The 20,506-nt window shown below is 53.0% G+C and overlaps 3 protein-coding genes across 8 annotated transcripts in view; 1 reads left to right on the top strand and 2 right to left on the bottom strand.

The window, feature by feature from the left end:
- The window catches only part of RARA (retinoic acid receptor alpha), a 46,840-nt gene extending 28,197 nt beyond the window's left edge, over positions 1 to 18,643 (top strand). For 4 of the 6 annotated variants that reach the window (XM_064271104.1, XM_064271106.1, XM_064271105.1 and 1 more), the window contains 7 exons: positions 310 to 451; positions 2,450 to 2,631; positions 2,909 to 3,085; positions 4,380 to 4,584; positions 5,442 to 5,600; positions 6,380 to 11,918; positions 13,512 to 18,643. In XM_064271104.1, coding sequence (XP_064127174.1) covers positions 310 to 451; positions 2,450 to 2,631; positions 2,909 to 3,085; positions 4,380 to 4,584; positions 5,442 to 5,600; positions 6,380 to 6,603 — 1,089 coding nt within the window. In that variant the 3' untranslated portion in view covers positions 6,604 to 11,918; positions 13,512 to 18,643. The remainder of the gene's footprint in view (positions 1 to 309; positions 452 to 2,449; positions 2,632 to 2,908; positions 3,086 to 4,379; positions 4,585 to 5,441; positions 5,601 to 6,379; positions 11,919 to 13,511) is intronic. The other 2 variants (XM_003414710.4, XM_003414711.4) reach the window with 1 other exon arrangement.
- GJD3 (gap junction protein delta 3) lies at positions 11,367 to 12,959 on the bottom strand. The gene has a single exon (XM_064271109.1). It carries the CDS (start codon positions 12,957 to 12,959, stop codon positions 12,030 to 12,032), a length of 930 nt encoding a protein of 309 aa, XP_064127179.1. The 3' UTR covers positions 11,367 to 12,029.
- Positions 17,924 to 20,506, bottom strand: part of TOP2A (DNA topoisomerase II alpha) — a 25,497-nt gene continuing 22,914 nt past the window's right edge. Inside the window, exons 33-35 of the mRNA XM_010594426.3 lie at positions 19,929 to 20,069; positions 19,311 to 19,513; positions 17,924 to 18,999 (exon numbers count right to left, since the gene is read on the bottom strand). Coding sequence (XP_010592728.1) covers positions 18,871 to 18,999; positions 19,311 to 19,513; positions 19,929 to 20,069 — 473 coding nt within the window. The 3' untranslated portion in view covers positions 17,924 to 18,870. The remainder of the gene's footprint in view (positions 19,000 to 19,310; positions 19,514 to 19,928; positions 20,070 to 20,506) is intronic.

Below are 20,506 nucleotides of genomic sequence, written 5' to 3'. Positions count from 1 at the left end.
CCATCTAGCTCCTTCTCTTCCTTTTCTTGACTCAGGAGCAGCCCTGGGGTTCTTTTCCCCAGAGGAGGGGAGGCCAGGAATGTGTGTGTGAGTGGGGGGAAGTCCCCTGTCCACCCTGCAGTATTGAGGCAGGTCCTGGGATTTTCCCTGTAGGTGAACCACACTCTGCACTTTGTCTGGCGTGCCTGGCTAGGTGACAGGCAAAGGCTTGAGGGCAGCAGCTGGCCTGGCCCTCTACCCCCAGGCCGAGGCTGGGCACTGCTCCCAGTGTGGGTGTGGCTGACCTGACTCCCTCTGCTCCGTCCCCAGGGCTTCTTCCGCCGCAGCATCCAGAAGAACATGGTGTACACATGTCACCGGGACAAGAACTGCATCATCAACAAGGTGACCCGGAACCGCTGCCAGTACTGCCGGCTGCAGAAATGCTTCGAAGTGGGCATGTCGAAGGAGTGTGAGTGCCACGGGGCAGGGGCCCAGCCATGCCCGGGGCGGGGCCTGAGGGGCTCCTCAAGGCCAAGGGCACTGGGGTGTGGGATGTGTATGGATGTGAATATGCATGCTCATTGGTGTGCAAGGCTGCAATCACATAGGTGTGTGAATAGCTGTGAGGACCTATATGTGTGTCTGGCTGGCTGTGGGTCTGTGTGTGGGTCAGTGCTTACGTACAGGGTCCATTTAACTTCTGTTTGTGTGCGTTCACATGTATTTATGTGTCTAGCTTTCTTGGCTTTGGAGCCAGGCTCACAGGCATACCTGAGTCCCTTCTGATCTTGAATCTTATGGAGGAGGGGGCCTGAACTCTGATGGGGGGCTGGGTTGGTATTTGTGTGTGGAAGCTGGCACAGGAATCCAAAAACCATTGTCTGGTTAAGCCTGGGACCTGGAGTTGGAAGACAGCATTGGTACCTCCCTAATCCCTGAGGAATGGGGGTTTCCAATTTGGGCTCAGCTGAGGCCCGATGGAGGGAGGGAGGAAGGGCTGGACAGTGAGACCCTCTTGTGTTGAATCATGGGTGTTGCCGTGGTGACCGGTGATTGATGATGTCAGAGATAAATGACGCTGACAGACGCCTCCTTGTCTGCGTGGCCGTTGCCATGGAGCCTGAGCCTTGGGGGATGGAGGATGGGGGAGGGGGCTGCTGGACCCCCTAGCCCTTTGTGGGGAGGGCAGTGGGAGAGTGAAGTGGGGAGGGGACTTGGGGGGAGATGGTTCTAAGTCAGGTGTAGGCAGCCCCGGACAGGAATGGAGGGGAGGAATGGAGGGGACCCGTAGCATCCTGTCCGCCTCCAGGAGGCTGGAGGAGTCCTTCATCCTGAACCCAGGGGGTATGGCTGCCCACTGCTGAGTGGGCGATAACCTGGGACCCAGAGGCCTGGGACCCTCCCCCTGCATCCGCTGCCTTCCGCTCTCTGAGCTTTTCAGCACAGAAGGACCAGGGTGGGGGACCCCCTCCCTCCCACCACAAGCCCCTGTTTCCCGCCCTCTTTCCCCTCTCCTGGCTGCTCTGTGCCCCGGAGCTGAGCAGCTGCCATTTCAATAGAATTAAAGCTTCCGAATGATAAACGTCTTGTCACAGCTGCAATTTTCTCTTCCCAAATTATCCCCCCACTCTCCCTCTCCCCTCTCTCTTCTCTCCCCTGCACTTTATTGAATTTGCAGAATCGACATGAGTGATCTCCAAATTATGCCAGCTCCCCCCTCAACCCGCTGCCCCCTCCCTGGGTCCCCCACCCCCACCCCCACCCTGCCTTCCTCTCGCGTCAGCAGCCACCACCACCACTGGCCCTGTGAGTGATAGTGTGTCTGGGATAATCGGCTGGTAACGACCCCATCGCTTCTTTAAAGCCGAGTGGTGTGTGCGGCTCAGCGCCCCGGGTGATTTGTCAGCTCCCCAGCTAATGGGCCAAGAGATTCTCTAGCTTGCCCCCCACATCGGGCTGGGGAGCCCAACTTCCCACCGGCCTGCCTGGGGGAGCTTCTCAGAGCTGGTCCCGGGAACTCTCAGGGAGACTGCTGCCTGGAGAACTGAGGGAGCGGAGGCAGAGCAGGTCTTTCCTGGAAGCAGAAGGGAGTGTAGTGGGGGGGCAGGGGAGGCCAAGCACGGAGGTGGGAGACACGCGCTCCGCACACATGCTTTCAACCCCTTACACACGTACGCCTGCAGTGTGAGCTTGAGTAGCTGCATGGAGGACGGTGGGCTGGTCATGGGGCGTGTGTACGTGGACACAGCTGTGGGCACGAGGCCCCAGGGGAAGGCGTTTAGGGCGGCAGAAGTGGAAACGACGCCTTGCTGCCTGTGCACGTGTGTGTGCGCGCGCGCGTATGTGTGTGTGTACACTCACCGTGGGACCTCCCCAACAGCCCACAGCTCTTTGTCTGGTGGGAGGAGCTCCGGGCTGGGGATGGATCCCGGGCCCAGGGATGGACCATGCACCTCCCTTCAACCAGCCTGGCTTCTGCCCTCCACAGCTGTGAGGAATGACCGAAACAAGAAGAAGAAGGAGGTGCCCAAGCCCGAGTGCTCTGAGAGCTACACGCTGACGCCGGAGGTGGGGGAGCTCATTGAGAAGGTGCGCAAAGCGCACCAGGAAACCTTCCCCGCCCTCTGCCAGCTGGGCAAATACACTACGGTATGGCTCCCCCTGGCCCAGTGGGGCGGGGACACCCAGGGGCCACAGGGCCCAGGATGGCCCCTCACGGAGAACCCCCCTGCCAGGCTTCCCCTCTCCCTGCCTTTGCCTGGTCCTCCGTGTCCTTGCTGCTCTCCTCCCTCCTCCTGCTGTCTCCTCCCAAAGAGCTCTCAGGAAGTGAAGGCCGGGCAGAGGGCAGGCCTGGGGGGCTGGTGGAGCCAGGCTGAGAAGGAGTGCCGTGGAGGAAAAAGGCCCTCATCCTCCCCCCTTCCCCCAGAACAACAGCTCAGAACAGCGTGTCTCTCTGGACATTGACCTCTGGGACAAGTTCAGTGAACTCTCCACCAAGTGCATCATTAAGACTGTGGAGTTCGCCAAGCAACTGCCCGGCTTCACCACCCTCACCATTGCCGACCAGATCACCCTCCTCAAGGGTGCCTGCCTGGACATCCTGGTGAGGGTCTGCACCCTGCCTGCCTGGGCATTGCCCCCATGCCCTTGGAGGATGACCTCCTACTTGGATAATCACCCTTATAAATGTCCATCCGGAATTGACCTGCCCAAATGCCTATTTACCCAAACATCTACCCTACCTCTCACCCAAATGTTCACCCATCTACCTGTCCACTCACCACTTAGCACCCAAATTCACCCAGCCCATCCATACCCCATCTTTCCATTGACCCTTCCATCCAACCACTCCCTTACCCACCCGTTTAGTCAATAATAAAGACTCACCTAGGGTCCTCTCTGGCGAGGCCCTGGTGAACACGACAGGGGTCCCTTCTTTTGAAAACCTTTGATTTGCAAAGCTGTGCTAAATGCTGGTTAGAGATGGGGAGTAGGGCAGTCCCCTCCCCATAGAGGAGGGAGCCCCAACTACCTGGGCCCCAGGGAGGACGTCCTGAAGGAAGTGGCATGGAGGAGCTGTTAGAGGGGGCAGGTGAGAGGGCGCCCTAACTGAGGGCCTGGTGCCGTGAGACCCTGCTGGATTTAGGGACTGCTGGGCACTTAACGGGGGTGGGGGGGCGGGGGGATGCTGGAGTGCAGACTGGGGTGGAAGCAGGATGGGGGGTTGGGAGGGGCCGTCAAAGCCAAGGCTGGAAGGAGAAGTTTCTTCCCTGCTATCATCTGGTTTGTCTTGGCCACCTCCGGGGTGGGGAACCTGGGGTTTGCTGAGGCTGCCATTACTTGTGGGACATCTCTCATTGAATGCGAGGCTGTCGGGAGGGTGGTGGGGTGGGAAGTGCAGTGTGCTGTCTGCAGGGCAGCCTAACATTGCCATGCCCCAGGTGCAGGGAGGCAGGATCAGGGCTCGACTCAATTCAAGCCGATACACATTTATCGAGTACCTGTTGTGTACACAGTCTTGCGAACTATGGATATAAGTCTACCGTAGTCCTTGCCTCTTGGAAATATTAAAAAAAAATAAATTCTCTGTGTGGAGGTGGAATAATCTAGATCTGAGCTGTTCAGTATGGTAGCCACCAGCGACGTGTAACTATTTAAGTCACAATTAAACCGAGCTAAATTTCAGTTATTCAGGTGTGCTAGTGACCTTTCAAATGCCTGGTAGCCGCATGTGGCTAGTGGCTACCATACTGGACTGTGCAGACATAGAACGTTCCTATCATTGCAGACAGTCCTGTCGACAGCATTGCCAGGTAGTCTTCTGGGGAGTGCAGGTGCTGGCACTGCCGGGGTGTGTGGGGCTCGAGTCCCTGAGCTTCTGCATCCTCTGCACCCAGATCCTGCGGATCTGCACGCGGTACACACCTGAGCAGGACACAATGACCTTCTCAGACGGGCTGACCCTGAATCGGACCCAGATGCACAATGCTGGTTTCGGCCCCCTCACCGACCTGGTCTTCGCCTTTGCCAACCAGCTGCTGCCCCTGGAGATGGATGACGCCGAGACTGGGCTGCTCAGTGCCATTTGCCTCATCTGTGGAGGTGGGCAGGGGGCCTGGGTCTGGAGGCCAGGTCCGGGGTGGTGGTGCGGCCCTCCGGAGCCTCTCCCAGGGACAAGATCAGGAAGGAACACACCTTGGTCTCTGTCAGGACCCTCTTAGAAGGGAAAACTGAGGCCCAGAGGGGCAGGGGCAGGCACACAGCAAGGGAGTGGTGATAGGAACCTGAACTCAGGCTCCTTATTCCTAGGGAGTGCGCCCTCTATGGGTTAAGAGTGAGGGCTTGAAGGTCAGACCACCTAGATTCAAATCCTGGCCCGCTGTGTGACTTTGAGCAGCTTGCTGAACTTCCCTGAACCACAGTTTCTGTAAAATGGGGGCAATGATGGGCCTTACCTGGTAAAGTTGATGGGCAGTTGAAGGTGGTGATAAGGCCCAGTAAATGTTAGCTGTTATTCATATTGTTGGCAGGATTTCTGCATATCGCACTGGTTTCCAGGGTATGGACATGTGGAGTGGGATACCTCTCTGAGAGTCCTTCCTCGTAGCTTGAGGATGGAACCACTTGTGTGCAGGGGTCTCCTCCACTTCAACTGGGCTGTTAGACCTGTGGGCACCTCTCATCCCCAACTCACGTTTAAGGACCTGACTTGATGGCAATGGTTTAGTGCCTTTAGGTCTCTACTCCCACTTGCAGCACACAGTCCTCCTCACTGCTGTAGGTGGGGGTGGTGGGGACCCAGAGAAGCTGCTTAGGGAGGCCTCAGCAGAGAAGCTGGCTGGTGGTCCTCAGTCTGTGGCCTGGGCATGCACCCCCCCTAGTGGCCAAGGCTGGGAACGCAGCTGTGTTCTGGCTCAGCTGGCCTGGGCAGCTGCTCAGGAGGGCCTCTGCTTCCTCAGACCGGCAGGACCTGGAGCAGCCAGAAAGAGTGGACATGCTGCAGGAGCCACTGCTGGAGGCGCTGAAGGTCTATGTGCGGAAACGGAGGCCCAGCCGCCCGCACATGTTCCCCAAGATGCTGATGAAGATCACAGACCTGCGAAGCATCAGTGCTAAGGGTGAGGGTCCTGTGCCTGGAATGATGCTCCATACGTCTGCCCGGGGCAAGGCCCCCAATCCTGGCCCAGTCACCACCGTCTGTGCCTGGGGCAAGGCCCCCAACCCTGGCCCATACATCACTGTCCATGGCAAGGGCAAGGCCCCCAATCCTGGCCCAGTGCCCATTGTCTATGCCCAAGGAAAAGTGCCCTTAACACTTGGCCTAGTACTCACTGTCCATGCCCAAGGCAAGGCACCCCAAACCTGGACCAATAACCAGTTTTTTTGCCCAGGGCCATGCCCCCCAACATCTGAGCCAACACTCCACCTTTGTGCACAGGACAGTGCCCCGCCTTGCCCTGGGGACTTCCTGCCTGTCTGCTCCAAGGCGGCAGCCTCACCCCAGCATAGTGGTTAAGGGCATGGCTCTGGAACTGGATCACGTGTGTGTATGTCCTTGAGCAGGTCACTTGGCAGCTCTGAGCCTCAGTTTCCCACCTGAGGAGTGAGGATAACAATAGGGTTTACAGAGTTGTTTTGAGGTGCTAGTAGCACACGATACAGAGGAAGGGCCCTGTGTCAAACCCAGGCAGTCTGACCCCAAAGCCCATGTTCGTAACCACCTTGCCCCACTGCTTCTGGGACCTGGGGGCTTCAGGAAGCTGGCTATGTCAGAGAACCGAGCCCCGAGTTTGTGCATGGTGGATGCTGTTATTGATCCCCTCACCTCCAGCAACCCAGCTGGCACCAAGCTCCCTGGGCCTGGGCGCACTGACCTCTGTTCCCTCCTGTCCTGCAGGGGCTGAGCGGGTGATCACGCTGAAGATGGAGATCCCAGGCTCCATGCCACCTCTCATCCAGGAGATGCTGGAGAACTCAGAGGGCCTGGACACTCTGAGTGGACAGCCGGGGGGCAGGGGGCGGGACCGAGACGGGGGTGGCCTGGCCCCCCCGCCAGGCAGCTGTAGCCCCAGTCTCAGCCCTAGCTCAAACAGAAGCAGCCCGGCCACCCACTCCCCATGACCACCTATGCCCCATGGACACAGTTCGTGCCCCTGCCCTGGCTTTTCTCTGCCTTTCTACCAACCATGTCACCCCCTGCCAGCCCTGCCCCCGCTGTCCTCCCAGACAGAACCAGGGACCTTCCCCTGGGGGGCTGGAGAGAGGGAGGCTGCAACTCTTCAGACAGAGGCCTGGGCCACGATGGACTGACCGCTCCTGCTGCCTAGGCTGACTTCAGGGGGCAAGGCAGTGAACTGAGTGAGCACCCCCTGTCCTGGGCCTCGGGATGGGGCGCCTGGGGGCCTCGTGTTCAAGACACCCCTCTACCCATCTCGCCACATCTTCATCACCAGCAAATGCCAGGAACTGGCTCCCCCATCCTCAGAACTCATAAGCCATTGCTCCCCAGTTGGGGGACCCTCTCCCCCCTGCCTTGGTTGGTGACAGAGGGGGTGGGCCAGAGGTGGGGAGCTTCCCCCTGTTCATACCCTGTCGTACCAACCCCCAAGTATTAATTCTCGCTGGTTTTGTTTTTAATTTTTTTGTTTTGGTTTTTTTAATAAGAATTTTCATTTTAAGCACATTTATACTGAAGGAATTTGTGCTGTGTATTGGGGGGAGCTGGATCCCGAGCTGGGGGGGTGGGTCCTAGGGGAGGGGAGTGGCTCAGAAGGGGCTCCCCCTCTCCCCCCACATCCCTGTGCCACCTCACCCTCCTCAGCTTTTTTTCTCCTCAGTTTTCACTTTCAAACTGTGAAGTACTAACTTTCTGAGGCCTGCCCTCCCCTTCTTTGGCCAGCCCCCACTCCTCCCTCTGCCTAACCACTGCTATGGACAGTTTCAGGAAGCCCTTAGAAGGAGGAGGCTCCTGGCCATTGACACCTGCCACTGCCCTCAGTGAGAGACAGGCAGGGTCAGAGAGCATGGGGCCCCTCGGAGTACACAGTGTTTCTCAGCCCTGTCTCCTTGGGCAGAGCTGTCTCCCCATTGATGCCCACACCATCTAAGCTCCCAGCCCCACTGTGAAGCGGCCAGTCCAGGGGTCTGAGCTGCCCTGCCCCAGCCTCACAGCCACCAGCACTCCACACAGGCCCCCAGACACACACCACACACACACGGCACACACAGCACATACACAGACACACCACACACACACACACACCACACACACACATACACACAAACACACCACACACACACACACAAACACACCACACACACACACACACAGATGGGCTGACAGACATTTGGCCTGAGTTCCTCCATCTCCCCGGCCAGCCCTACTGCCTGCCCCACACCGGTACCCCCTCCTTGCCCCGCAGGACGGGCCTACAGGGGGTCCCCTCCCCTTATCCCTGTATCCCTGGGCTGGGGAAGCTGGCTCTGCCCTGCTCTCTTCACCCTGGGGTTGGAGTCTCATCGCCCCGGAACCCGCTGGTGCACCTGTTACTGTTGGACTTTCCACTGAGATCTAGATAAAGTTATATTTATTCTACACGCGCCTCAGAGCCTCGCTGCCTCCACTCCTTCTCTCGGCGTCTGGGCAGGGGTTAGGGACGGGGGCTTTCCAATGGGCTCTGGGCCACTGTAGTCAGCTGTGAGCACTGGGATGGAGGATTTGGCAAATGTACCCTCAAGCGCCCTCTGGGCCGCCCTTCCTGGGCTGGGGAGTTTGGAGATCCTGGGGGAGGAGGCAGGTCTGCCTTTGGGAAATCCTTGGTCTGGGGTTCTAAACAGCCCAGTCTGGAGGCAGGAGAGGAGAGCCTAGCTCAGTCTGGGCTCGGGGAGCCAGGCCCTACCCTCAGAACCCCTGACCCTTGGGAAGCCTGACGTTGGGTCTGGGGTCACTCTGTGGCAGAGGAGTTCTGGGAGTGACCCCAGACTTGACCTTCACATCAGGAGTGGCAGGGACACGGGGGCTGGGGCCAGGGGCTTGTGGCAATCTAACAATATCGTGGGATTGGGATGGAAGCGGAAGGTGACCCATCTATTCTGTCTCCAGAAGGACTGTCCTGACACACAGCCATCCTGTGGGCAGGCAGCGCAGAGCAGAGGGCAGGGTGCAGAAGGATCCGAAGGCTGCTGGTCAAGAGGAGTGAGTCTGGGAGGCCCAGAGGGCCCTCAGAGGCCAGTTTTTCCTAGCTCCTCACACTACACCTGAAGGCCCAGAAAGGGCAGTGTCCTTGCCCAGGGTCACACAGCAGGTCAGTGGCAGATCAGTGCTCTGGGCTCCCACCTCAGTCCAGGCCTCTTTCCTGGATCCCTGAAGCCAGTGAAGAGTCAAGCACTGAGACCTGTGGGATCTGGGGAGAAGGCCATGAAGGCTGTGTTCGGGCAAGGTTAGCAGTCGCCAGCCATTCCTATTTTAGCCACCAGGTGGCCACAGCTCCTTGCTTATGTCTTCATCTAGCCCAGGTTGGAGCCAGCCATAAGGGACAGAGATTTTTGTTTTCTAACATTTTCCTTTGTTGGTTGCGGGTGAGTTGATTCTGACTCCTGGCAACCCCGTGTGTTACAGAGTAGAACTGCTCCATAGGGTTTTCACAACTTCTTTACCAATCTGAAATGAAATTCTAGTACCAAAACAACAACAAAAACGTTGCTGAGGAGTCGATTCCAACCCATAGCGATCCTATAGGGCACAGTAGAACTCCCCACAGGTAGTGATTACAGGGCTGTAATCTTTAAGGAAGCAGAGTGGCTGGTGGATTAGCAGCTGAGCGTTTAACTGCTACGCCACCAGGGCTCCTTTACCTACACACATGTTCTCAACAATCAGTATGCTATCAATCATAACTGTATTATGAAGGAGAGATTAAGGGAAGTACTTTGACATGTAAATGCCTGGGCACAACCACATGGCAGATATGATGGAGTAGTCATAGGCCTATCTCTATTTTTATTAATGAATACATTTGGGTTTAAAAGAGGTAAGTTCAGAAACCATTCTGTACAAGAAGTTCAAGAAAATGAAAGAGCAGAAGTATAGGTGGGTGCTGAAATAAAAATGGACACACAATGTATAATAAAAACCCTAAACCTTAATGTTTTACGTGTAGCACTGAGTCAGGTTTGGGGCTCGGTGACTATAAAGAGGTTTTCCACTATGTGACTGTCCAGTGGGAGATCCTAAAGTTGTTCCTGACAAGTCCTCATTTCGAGAGGACACCTTGGCATTCCTAGCCCCTGCCCACTAAATGCCAATGAGGACCCCATTGTTTTGTTCTATTTCCACATAAGATGGACATGAGTCAGAGCAGGCTCATGGGGTTACCCTGAAGGCAGGGGAGCCCCAGAGGACTTAAGTAGGGGGCATATTTACAAGTGCCACCTAGGAATGGTGCCATCGCCGTTGGGAACCTCTGGGCTTGAGGTTGCCCTCACTCTTGAGCAATTCATCACTGTCAAGCAGAGCTTCTCACTTTCAGCACTGACATTTTGGGTCAGCTAATTCTTTGTATTTCTTCTACAACCAGAATGTTCCATAGAAGCAAGGATGGCAAGACTTCTTTACTTTGGGCTCTTCATCGGGAAAGACCAATCGATAGAAAAGGACATCGTGTTTGGTAGAGGATTAGTGAAAGTGAGAGAACCCCTCAATGAGATGGACTGGCACAAAAGCCACAACAATGGACTCGAACATACTAACGGTCATGAAGATGGTGCATGACCAGGTAATGTTTTGTTCTGTTTCTACACAAGGTAAGGTCATCGTGAGTAAAGTGACTCATGGGCTTGCCCTGAGGGAAGGGGAGCCCCAGAGGGCTTAAGAAGGGGGCATATTTAGAAAGACCCCCCCCCAGGCTGCTGTGTGGAGGGAGCACAGGTAGGGAAGCTGAGGAAGAGGAGTCCGGGGAAGGAGGTGAGAGGGGGAATGGCCAGGCAGGCAGGAGAAAATTGGATGGAGTGGGGGCACGGCAGAGAAAGAGCGTGTGGTCAATGGGGTCTGGTGAAACTCCAGAGGTGCAGGCAGATGGTGGCTGAGAAATTGCCCTGGATTTGCCATTTAGGTGGAGGGTGATGTTTTTCAAGGGCGACCTCCCCTGGGGCAGTGAAGGAGGAAGACAGATGAGGGGGCAGAGGAGAGACAGAAAGGGGACATGAGGGAGCCATGTAGACAGCTTTGGATGCCTGGGAGGAAAGGGGGTGGCATCTGGAGGCTGAGGCAGGGCCAAGAGCATGTTCTGTTTTGTGGGATGATTTCTTCTGAGGATGGAGGGAATTTAATCACATTTATAGACTAGGGAGATAGCAGCAGATAGGGAGGGTAAAGATGGCAGAGAGAAAGGAGTTTAACACTGGGCTATCCTGCCTTCTGACCCCACTGCCCACCCCCAGTCGTCTCCATAGAAAGGGAGGGGCCCAGCTACCCTTCCCAGGCCTCAAAGTGGAGAGTGTGGATGGTGCTTACAAGCCCTGCCAGACTGAGGCCTGCCCCTGGGGGTGGGGGGTGATGGCGCCCCCTCCCTTCCTGTGTGGGCTCCTATGGGAGGGGAGCCCTTCCTGAGATGCCCTCACAGATGGAATGGGTTTGGGCAGTAAGGAGGGAGTCATTTCCGCTGCTGTTAGCATGGGATCCTGGCCACCCACACAGTGCATATCACAGATCACACATACAGAGCTCACAGGGATGTCCAAGTGCACATGTACAACACACAGCTCACACAGGGTGTATGCGTGCACACACACACCTCACATGGGTATACAAATGCATGCATATACACACAGCTCACACAGGGTGTAGGCATGCAGATACACACACAGCCCACACGGGGTATACATATGCACGCACATACTCAGCTCACATAGGGTGCGTGTGTGCACACATAGCTCACACAGGATGTATGTGTGCACATACACAGCTCACATGGAGTATACGTATGCACGCACATACACAGCTCACATAGGGTATATATGTGTACATGTGCACACACAGAACTCACACAGGATGTACATGTGGGCACATAACTCACACGGTGTATATGTATACATGCACACACAGCACAGTGTATACGTGTGTAAATATGCGTGCACACAGGCCACGCCTCAGCCTGAACACGGAGAGGCTCCAGAATGCTAGTCTCACAGTTATTTTTGTCCCCAGTAAAACAATCAGGGCCCTCCACCTTCCACTCCGCTCTACCCTCCTCTTGTCCATTCTCTCTCAGGTCCTCCTGCCTCCTTTTCCACTTGGATCACCGCGCCAAGGAGCAGCCTTGGTTCATTCTCTGCCCCTAGCTCACACGGGGAGCGGAGAACGGGTTGTGCAGCTGGGAGCACCACGGAAGTGCAGTTGCTGCCTTATGGGCCATCCCCGCTACGTGTCTCCTGCTCCGGTAGGGTCCTGCGAACAGTTCTTGGGAAGTCACATCTTGTTTCTGCTCTGAGGTCCGGGGTGGTGGCGCCCTGCTTCTGGTCTCACCTTCCTCCCGACGCAGTGCCTGCCGCTAGATGGCCAGGTCCTGGCGGACCGTGGCCAGAGACGCCTTGCTGCGGCCGCTGCCACCCTGGCTGTCGCCTATCGGCGCCCGGTGCGCGTAGGCGGGCGGGGCGTAGGGGTCCGGGGTAGGCCGCCGGGAGGGCAGGGCTAGAGGCGGCGGCAGGGGCGGCGGCGGGAGCAGCTTATGTGCCTCCTCGTGCGCGCGGTTGCAGCGGTTGTCGCGCTCGGCCGCTTGGCGCGCGCGCCCGGGGTCCTGGCGGTGCGGGCGGCCCTTCCAGAGTAGGTGGCCTAGTTCGGCCACGCTGAGCAGCGCCGAGAGCAGCCCCACGGCGAAGTAGAAGACCACGAAGACGGTCTTCTCGGTGGGCCGGCTCACGAAGCAGTCCACGATGTGCGGGCACGGGGGGCCGGCGCATGCGAAATGCGGGGCTACGCGGAAGCCGTAGAGCAGCGTCTGGCCGGCCAGGAAGCCCAGCTCGGCCAGCAGGCGCAGCGCCACGCTGAGCAGGTAGCAGCGGCGCGCGCGGCGGGCGCGCAGGGCGCAGGGCGCGCATGGGCCCTCAGAGCTGCCGCGGGAGCACGGCGGCCGGGTCTCCGCGCCCCCGCCGCCCGCGTCCGCCCGGCCTGACTCCTTGCTGGCCTGGTGCATAGAGTAGATGACGAAAAGGATGGGAGGCGCCGAAAGCAGCAGGATATGAAAGAGCCAGAAGCGGTAGTGGGAGACTGGGAAGGCGCGGTCGTAGCAGGTCTGGCGACAGCCCGGTTGAAGCGTGTTGCACACGAACTCCTCCTGCTCGTCCTCGAACACCGCGCCGCCCACAGTGGCCAGCACCAGGATGCGGAAGATCAGCATGACCACCAGCCACAGGCGGCCCACGAGCGGCGACTGCAGCTGCACGGCGTCCAGCAGCGAGCCCAGGAACGCCCACTCCCCCATGGCGCTGGGGACGCAGGGCCAGGAAGTTAGGGGCAGTGACAGAGCAGGGACTACCCCCTCCTACGCCCATTGGGGTGGGGTCCGTTAGGCATATGTAACTTCAGAGTGAGTCGGAAAGTCAGGTAGGCCTGGGTTCAGCAGGGTTTTTGTGGGCGCAAATGAATTAATGCCTTGGAAAGCACGGGGAGGGGAGGCACTGAGTATGGTAGACTTTAAAATATGAGTTCCTGTCTCCTTGGGGTCGGTGGGTGCTGGCGTGGAGCCCCACCCTGGCTTTTTAGCCAGACACCCATGGGCCTGCTTGGTTAGACTCCAGGATCCCCTAGATTCCAGAGTCTTTGAAAGGAACCCCCAAAATCAGAGCCTCTGACATATTTGTGGAAGCAGACACACAGAGGGTACCATCATGTGCTCAAGGATACGTTCCACGCACAAGAGTGCTGCCTTCCACCCACATTTCCTACTCTTGGGAGAGATGCGGGCCAGCAGACCCAATGGTACCCCACCTCCTTTTTTCTCCACCCCTCATTTCTCTTGCCCTTTTTCTTGCAGTGAGTGAACTCCTCTCAGGATTGGCGAGCCGATACAAGTGTAGCCCCGAATTCCGTAAGTCTGTTAGAATTCTTTGTCCTAGGTGTCCCAGCCACCCCAGCGCAGCATGGTGGGAATGTGGGCTCAGCCGGCTCTCCTCTCTGGAGTCCCTCCAGTCTCTCACATCCTCTTAAAGTGCCTCCCATGTACAGGTCCCCACAGGCCCCTACTGTCCCCAGGCCCTCCTCGAGCTGCACTCACCCTGTGATTGTGGCTGGGATGTCAGAGTCGAGCGCTGGAACTCGGGAGATGGTTGGGACCTGATTCTCCTGGTCCCTCTTTCATTTTCCCTTTCGGATTTGGCTGGGATGGATGACAGGACAGGATACAGAGGGGGCTAGTTCTCCTCCTTCTCTTAAAGGGACAGGGTGACCCTGCTGGCTAGCTCCACCCTAGGGAACAGATATAGGGCCACACCCCTTGCTGGCCTTTGCCAGCCCCCATCCATTGCTCACCTACCCCACCCCCATCCCCATCCTATGGCTGTCTCCATCTGGAAGTGGGGAGATGGAGTTAACCAGAGCAACACTCTTTACTGAGAGAACTAGGGGGTTCATGGAAGCCTTTCTCCAACATACTCCCCCCAAACTGGGAAGCCTAGATCCCCTGTTAACTGACTGTTCTCTCTAAATATGGTCCTCGGGGCTGGAGGGAGATTTGGTGCTGGTGTTGGGGGCATTGTTGTTTTAAGAGGCAGCAACATCTAATGGGTTCTGGCTCCAGCTCTGCCACTAGCTTGACTGTGAGCAAGTCATTGAGCTCTTCTGTCTCCTCCTTTGCCAACTGAGGAGTTTGGACCAGCTGGTCCTCAGGTTTCATTCCAGCTCAAAGGCTTAATGGTAAGGTCCCAGCCATGTTAGAACCTAAAGATCAAACCCACTGCCATTGAGTCAGTTCTGACTCCTGGCAAACCCATGTGTTGCACAGAGTAGAACTACTCCACAGGTGTTTTTTTTTTTTTTTTTTTTTTGCTGTAATCTTTATGGAGGCAAATTGCCAGGGCTTTGAGGTGGCACTGGGTGGGTTTGAACCACCAACCTTTAGATTAGTAGTCAAGCGCAAACCGTTTGTGCCACCCAGGGACCTTCCCACCCAACCATGGTTCGGAGAACCAAAACACCCATTCCCAGAAAAAATTCTGTATGGAAAAACATTATCAAGAGTGGCTAGCCTTGGTAGTTAAGTGAAAGCTTTGTTTTCTTTCTGCTTTTCTGTTAATTTCCATTCGTTCCATAATGAATATGTTGTTTTATAATGTGAAATGTAGAGAGAAAGGCTCCCCCACGCTCCATGGCCCTGAGTTGAGTCACCCCCCACTGCCCTGGGTGGTGGCAGGTGTCCCATGGAGGGGGGTTTAGGGTGACTGATGGCAATCTGAGCAGCCAGGGAGGGGACACTCTGAAGTGGGGAAGTGTTGTTTGTCCCCTCCACCTATCTAGGAGGCTGCCCAACCTGCACAGTTTCCCTTCCTCACCTGTACACCTGCTCAGGGCCAGGCCCTGTGTGGGGATCCGTCACATAATTTTAGCTCATTTAATCCTCTCAACGACCCACAGTTGGGGAAACTGAGGCTCAGGGTCTAAATCACTTGTCCGCTGTCACATACCCAGTAAATAGCGAGTCCCGGCCTCACACCCAGCCTAATTCCAGAGCCCATGCTGGAGGTTGACCATTCCTGCCCTCCCTGAGGGGAAGGACACCAAGCCTTGTCTGCTCAGTGACACTTCCTCTCAGCCACAGGGGATATGGAAGGTGGGGTGGAAAGGGTGGGAGTGGGGGGGGGGGCTGCATGGTTCTTCATCTGCTGAGGACCCCCTACCTGCTTTCCGGAAGGCATGGGAAATGTACCCCCTCATTTCCACTGGCTCAGCAGCCCAGCCCACCCTGGAAAACTCTAGGTTAACCACGCTTGGGTGTGCCAGGACACCTCCCCAGTCTCATGCAGGGTTCCCTTGGGAGTGAGCCTGGGTGGCGGGATGCTACCCTGGACAAAGTCCAAACAAAAGAGCATGTGCCGGGTGTCCCACATTCTGAAAACAGGATGTGGGGTGGGGGCGCTGCTGCCTCCCCATCCCTGATGTTCTGCTTCTGGCAGAGCTGCTCCCTGCCCCCAGCATGGGGCTCAGGGACACACATCTCACCTGACTGCCCAGAAACGGTCCCCTCCCTGTCCCTGTGGCCCCCGCTGGGTCAGGCCATCAGCCCAGCCTGGAAAAACCCCATCAGCCTCCTGTCTGGCTGTGGGACTGGAAAGAGGGAGGTGGTGGGGTAGGGGGGGGTGAGGGGTGGAGAGCTCACGGTCACTCTTCACTGTCCCCCGCCCCTGCTGCCACAGGGCCCGGCGGAGGAGACTGTACAATCTCTGAGGCCCATCCTCCTTCCTAGATAGCACCGTGAGGAGGGTGTCACTGACACTGTGCAGAGCTGGTGGGCACACGGTCCCTTTCTTGGCCATGCTTGAAGCCTGGTGCTAGGCTGAGAGGCCCGGTTCACATCCAGGTGTCCCAGACACCTCACCGTGGTCCTTCCACCCGCCTGCTGGGCTGCAGGGCCGCTCTGTCACTTGCACACAGATGTGCATATGCAGGAACTTACATGTTTGTACCCAGTATGTTAACACTAGTGACATAAATAAGACATTTGTATTTTCTGTTTCCCATGCCCCTCTAAGTTTTTTAGTCTTTACAGTAATATCTCCTTTGATATTTTCTTAGCTACCCTAATTGAAATTTGATGCCCCACTTCCTATTCCCCTTCCAGCATCTTTCAGGGAGTGGGATCAGGTTAGATCAAGATCAGTTGACCTGCAGACCACAGTAACTTCCTCCCTGAAAACAGTAAGTCCTGGGTCCAAAGGACTGCCTTGGGGACAGGTCCTGGAAAGTTACTGGGGACAGAAGACAAGGTCACCTATGGATTAGGCTTCCTTTACTCCTGCTAAAATAACATCTACTAGAATATCTATTTGTGCTCACCAGGCTGTACTGGGGCCACCTTGAGGCCAGTGAAGCTCTGGTCTCATTCAAAAGAAACACAAATCTGACTCCTGAAAATACTGAGGAAAAAATGTAAGACTGAAATGATATAATCACTTTGGAAAACTGTTTGGCAGTTTCTTATACAGTTAAACATACACTTAATGTATGACACAAAAATTCTGCCCCTAGGTATTTACTGGAGAGAAATGGGGGGAGAAGAAGCCCGTAAGGACTTGTACTCTCATGTTCATAGCAGCTTTTTTCATAACAGGCCCAAACTGGAAACAACCCAAATGTCCATCAACAGGTGAACGGATAAACAAATCCATACAATGGAATAACATTCAGCAATAAAAAAATAAGGAACTATTGATGCATAGAACAACATGGATGAATTTCAGAAATATTCTGCTGAATGAAAGAAGCCAGACACAAAAGGATACCTACTTGACATACCTTCAGTATGGTTTACATCTCAACACAAAGAAAACAAAAAATCCTCACAGATGGACCAGTGGGCAACATTGTGATAAATGGAGAAAAGATTGAAGTTGTCAAGGATTTCATTTTACTTGGATTTCCATGGAAACAGCAGTCAAGAAACCAAATGACGTATTGCATTGGGCAAATCTGCTGCAAAAGTCCCCTTCCTTTCAAGTGTTAAAAAGCAAAGATGTCACTTTGAGGACTAAGGTGCTCCTGACCCAAGCCTGGTATTTTCAATTCCTTCATTTCCATGTGAAAGCTAGACAATGAATAAGGAAGACCGAAGAAGAATTGATGCCTTTGAATTATGGTGTTGGCGAAGAATATTGAATATACTATGGACCGCCAGAAGAATGAACAAATAAATCTGTTTTGGAAGAAGTACAGCCAGAATACTCCTTAGAAGGGAGGATGGCGAGACTTGTCTTATGTACTTTGGGCATTATTAGGAGGGGCCAGTCCTTGGAGAAGGACATCATGCTTGGTAAAGTAGAGGGTCAGTAGAAAGGAGGACCACCTTCAATGACATGGATTTGACACAGTGGCTGCAACAGTGGGCTCAGATATAGCCCCCCCATGAAGATGGCACAGGACCATGCAGTGTTTCATTCTGTCGTACATAGGGTTGCTTTGAGTTGGACCAGCTCGATGGCACCTAACAACAACAATTGTAAAATTCCCTTATATGAAGTTTTAGAATACTGGTATGTAAACATTTTGGGATGAAGAATTTCTCCCAGTACCCGTGCACAAAATCCCAGGAAAAACCTGATTGGCTTCAATAAGGTCACGGTGCCCTTCTCTTAGACCTATCACCATGGCCAGGGTCTGTCAGGCCCACCAGAATACCACTGGAACAGTTCTCAAAAGGAAGAGAAGACAGCTATATTTTAGAGTAGGGAAAGTGTGTAGTACAGAAAAAAAAAAAAGGGCAATCAAAGGGCTGCAACATTTACATTTTATTTAAGTAAAAAATTGTTGGAATTAAGCTAAATAGAAAAACATAGTAAATATTTACAAAAACATTGGTAACACTGCTGAAGTAACACACATAACAACACGGAAAGATCTTATAAAGTTCACAAGTTGAAATTAAAGAGATTTCACAACATGGATATAACAGCCCACCACTGAGCATGGCAAGGATGTAATACGTGAGATCTGTGAGAGAACGCTGCTCCCCACTCTTCTGTAATCTGCGCTCCCTAGGAATTTGTTTCTTGGGAGAGTTAGACTCAGAGGCAGCCAGAGGGGACAAGCCAAGAGTTGGAGATAGTTATACAACTGGTCTAATTGTCTTCATCCTGTTGACTGTGTTGAGAGGTTACATAGACAGAGCTAGGGTGTTCTTCATTCTCCGATGACACTCAAAAGATATGAAGAATATGAGCAATTTCTCATTGCTCAGAATGAAAATTCAGCACAGAAGAGGCTGAGCAGGGAGTAGTTGTACTGGAATTATAAAGTTCTATCTGCTGAAAAATTATAACACTAAGATAAAATAGGATTGATTGTGCTCAATCTTAGCTTAATTAATGGTCAATAACCAAACTACATTGTGCTGAAGTGACCACACAAGTATCACTCAGATTTTAAAGACAAAAAAAAAAAAAAAAAAAAATCTAAAAACATAGACAAAGTAGAGAAAAAACAATGCCAGTGAATGGTCATTCTTTAGATGACAGTATTATAAAATGTTAAGAAGGTACTTGGGCTCTACTCACTTCACTTTGATGGTTCTGGATTAAAATACCTTCCAAACTAATTCAGAAGGGATGAAAATAAGAGCTTCGGATAAGTTTTAAGCCAATCCTAGGCTCAATAAAATCATTACTTAAGATTAGTCACCTCACATTTTAAAACAGATCATCTTCATCGGATTCTTCCAGGTATCTTATAGGTTTCTTAGCCCGTACAGACTTTGCCCGAGGAGCCACAGCTGAGTCTAAATCCATCTGGAAGTCATTACTCTCTCCCTTGGATTTCTAAAAGAGAAAAGCCCAAGGAATTTGTAAAATGTATAATGTAAAATATATATATATCAACAGAGTACAATTCAAGGAGCTTTCTACCTTGTACTAGTAAAAGTAAGAAATAAATCTACAGCAACTTTTCCCCATTTGCTAAATAATTAAATGGCATATTTAACTCTGTTACAACTAAACTACATACACTAAAAGCTAATGGGTTATAAGATTTAAATTTTCTTTAAAAAGTGACAAATTATTAAGAGCAAATGTTGGTTATGTGTTTAAAAATACCTACAGCAAAAGGACTGACTAGGATAAATACTCACCTTGCTTGTCACCGCTTTAGAAATCATTTTCTCAAAATTAGAGTCGGAATCATCAGAAGTGGATGGCTTCCTTTTGCGGGGATTCTTGGATTTGGCAGGACCAGGCTTTTTTGGAGAGAGGTCAGAATTCAAGCCTGAGTCCTTTTTGGTTCCTTTTGGTGCAGCCCTTTTTTTGGTGCCTGCAGTGGAGTTGGAAGACTGACCTGCAAGTCAACACAGGCATTCATCATGGCTACCCTTAGATGAATTTTTCTCACTGTGAAGTTTCTTAGCAACCTACTGTTTATACTGACGTGAAAAGATGATCCAGTACAGCTGAAAATACAGCAGAGAATCAAAGTATTCCTAAGCAGTCATTTTTTCTCAGATACATGTTTTAGATTAAACATTTACAACTGCTTATAAATCCTATCTTTCATATAAACTAGTTAGACAATGTCTGGCATTTTTAAACCTTTTAAACACCAGTTTTGATTATAATTATCTAAAAAGAATTGCTTCCATTTGTAAAGGTTTAATTTCAATACCATTAATAAATTTGAGGGACTGAAAAATTGAAACTGATTAGGGGCAGCTAGTTAATCCCAGTATTAGTCCATCTCAAGGATTTAGGCTTACTTTTTGCTGCTGTCTTCTTCACTGTCGCGCCTTTTTTAGAAATTGGGTTCGTAATTTCAGTTTCGGCTGGTAAATCAGCAGTAGGAGAGCTTGAAGGAAGTGGCACATTGTCCTTAGCATCATCAGCATCAAGGTCCACTGCTTCAAATGGTAAGAAAAATAATAATACATGTAAACAGAACATGAACATCTACTTGTTGCTTTGTCTGTCCTATGAATTCTTATTTAAAGACCCACTCTGACTTTCCTGGAATATTTAAAACATGCTCTTACAACTTGAACCTGAATTTTCTTTTAAAGGGAGTATTTGGAAAAATACTAGAAAATTTCATCCAGATTGTTAAAAATCTAGAAAAGATTTTGAATTTGAAAATGTTCCTGCCTGTTTTGGCAGTGTTTTATATAGTTTATAAGACTCACATCTATAGGATCTTCGTATCAATGAGGGGCAGTTAATATTACCTTCCTCCCACTTTAAAATGAACCCCAGAAAGGCTGTGACTTGACCAAGGTCACAAGTTAAATAATGCAGCCAGGATTAGAACCCAGTTGGTTCTCTGAGTGCCTTGGTAAAGCAG

This window comes from Loxodonta africana, chromosome 18 (assembly GCF_030014295.1).
Source record: "Loxodonta africana isolate mLoxAfr1 chromosome 18, mLoxAfr1.hap2, whole genome shotgun sequence".
NCBI classification, from domain to species: Eukaryota; Metazoa; Chordata; class Mammalia; order Proboscidea; family Elephantidae; genus Loxodonta; species Loxodonta africana.
The sequence above is the reverse complement of the archived record's forward strand: the minus strand, read 5'-3'. Positions and strand labels throughout refer to the sequence as shown.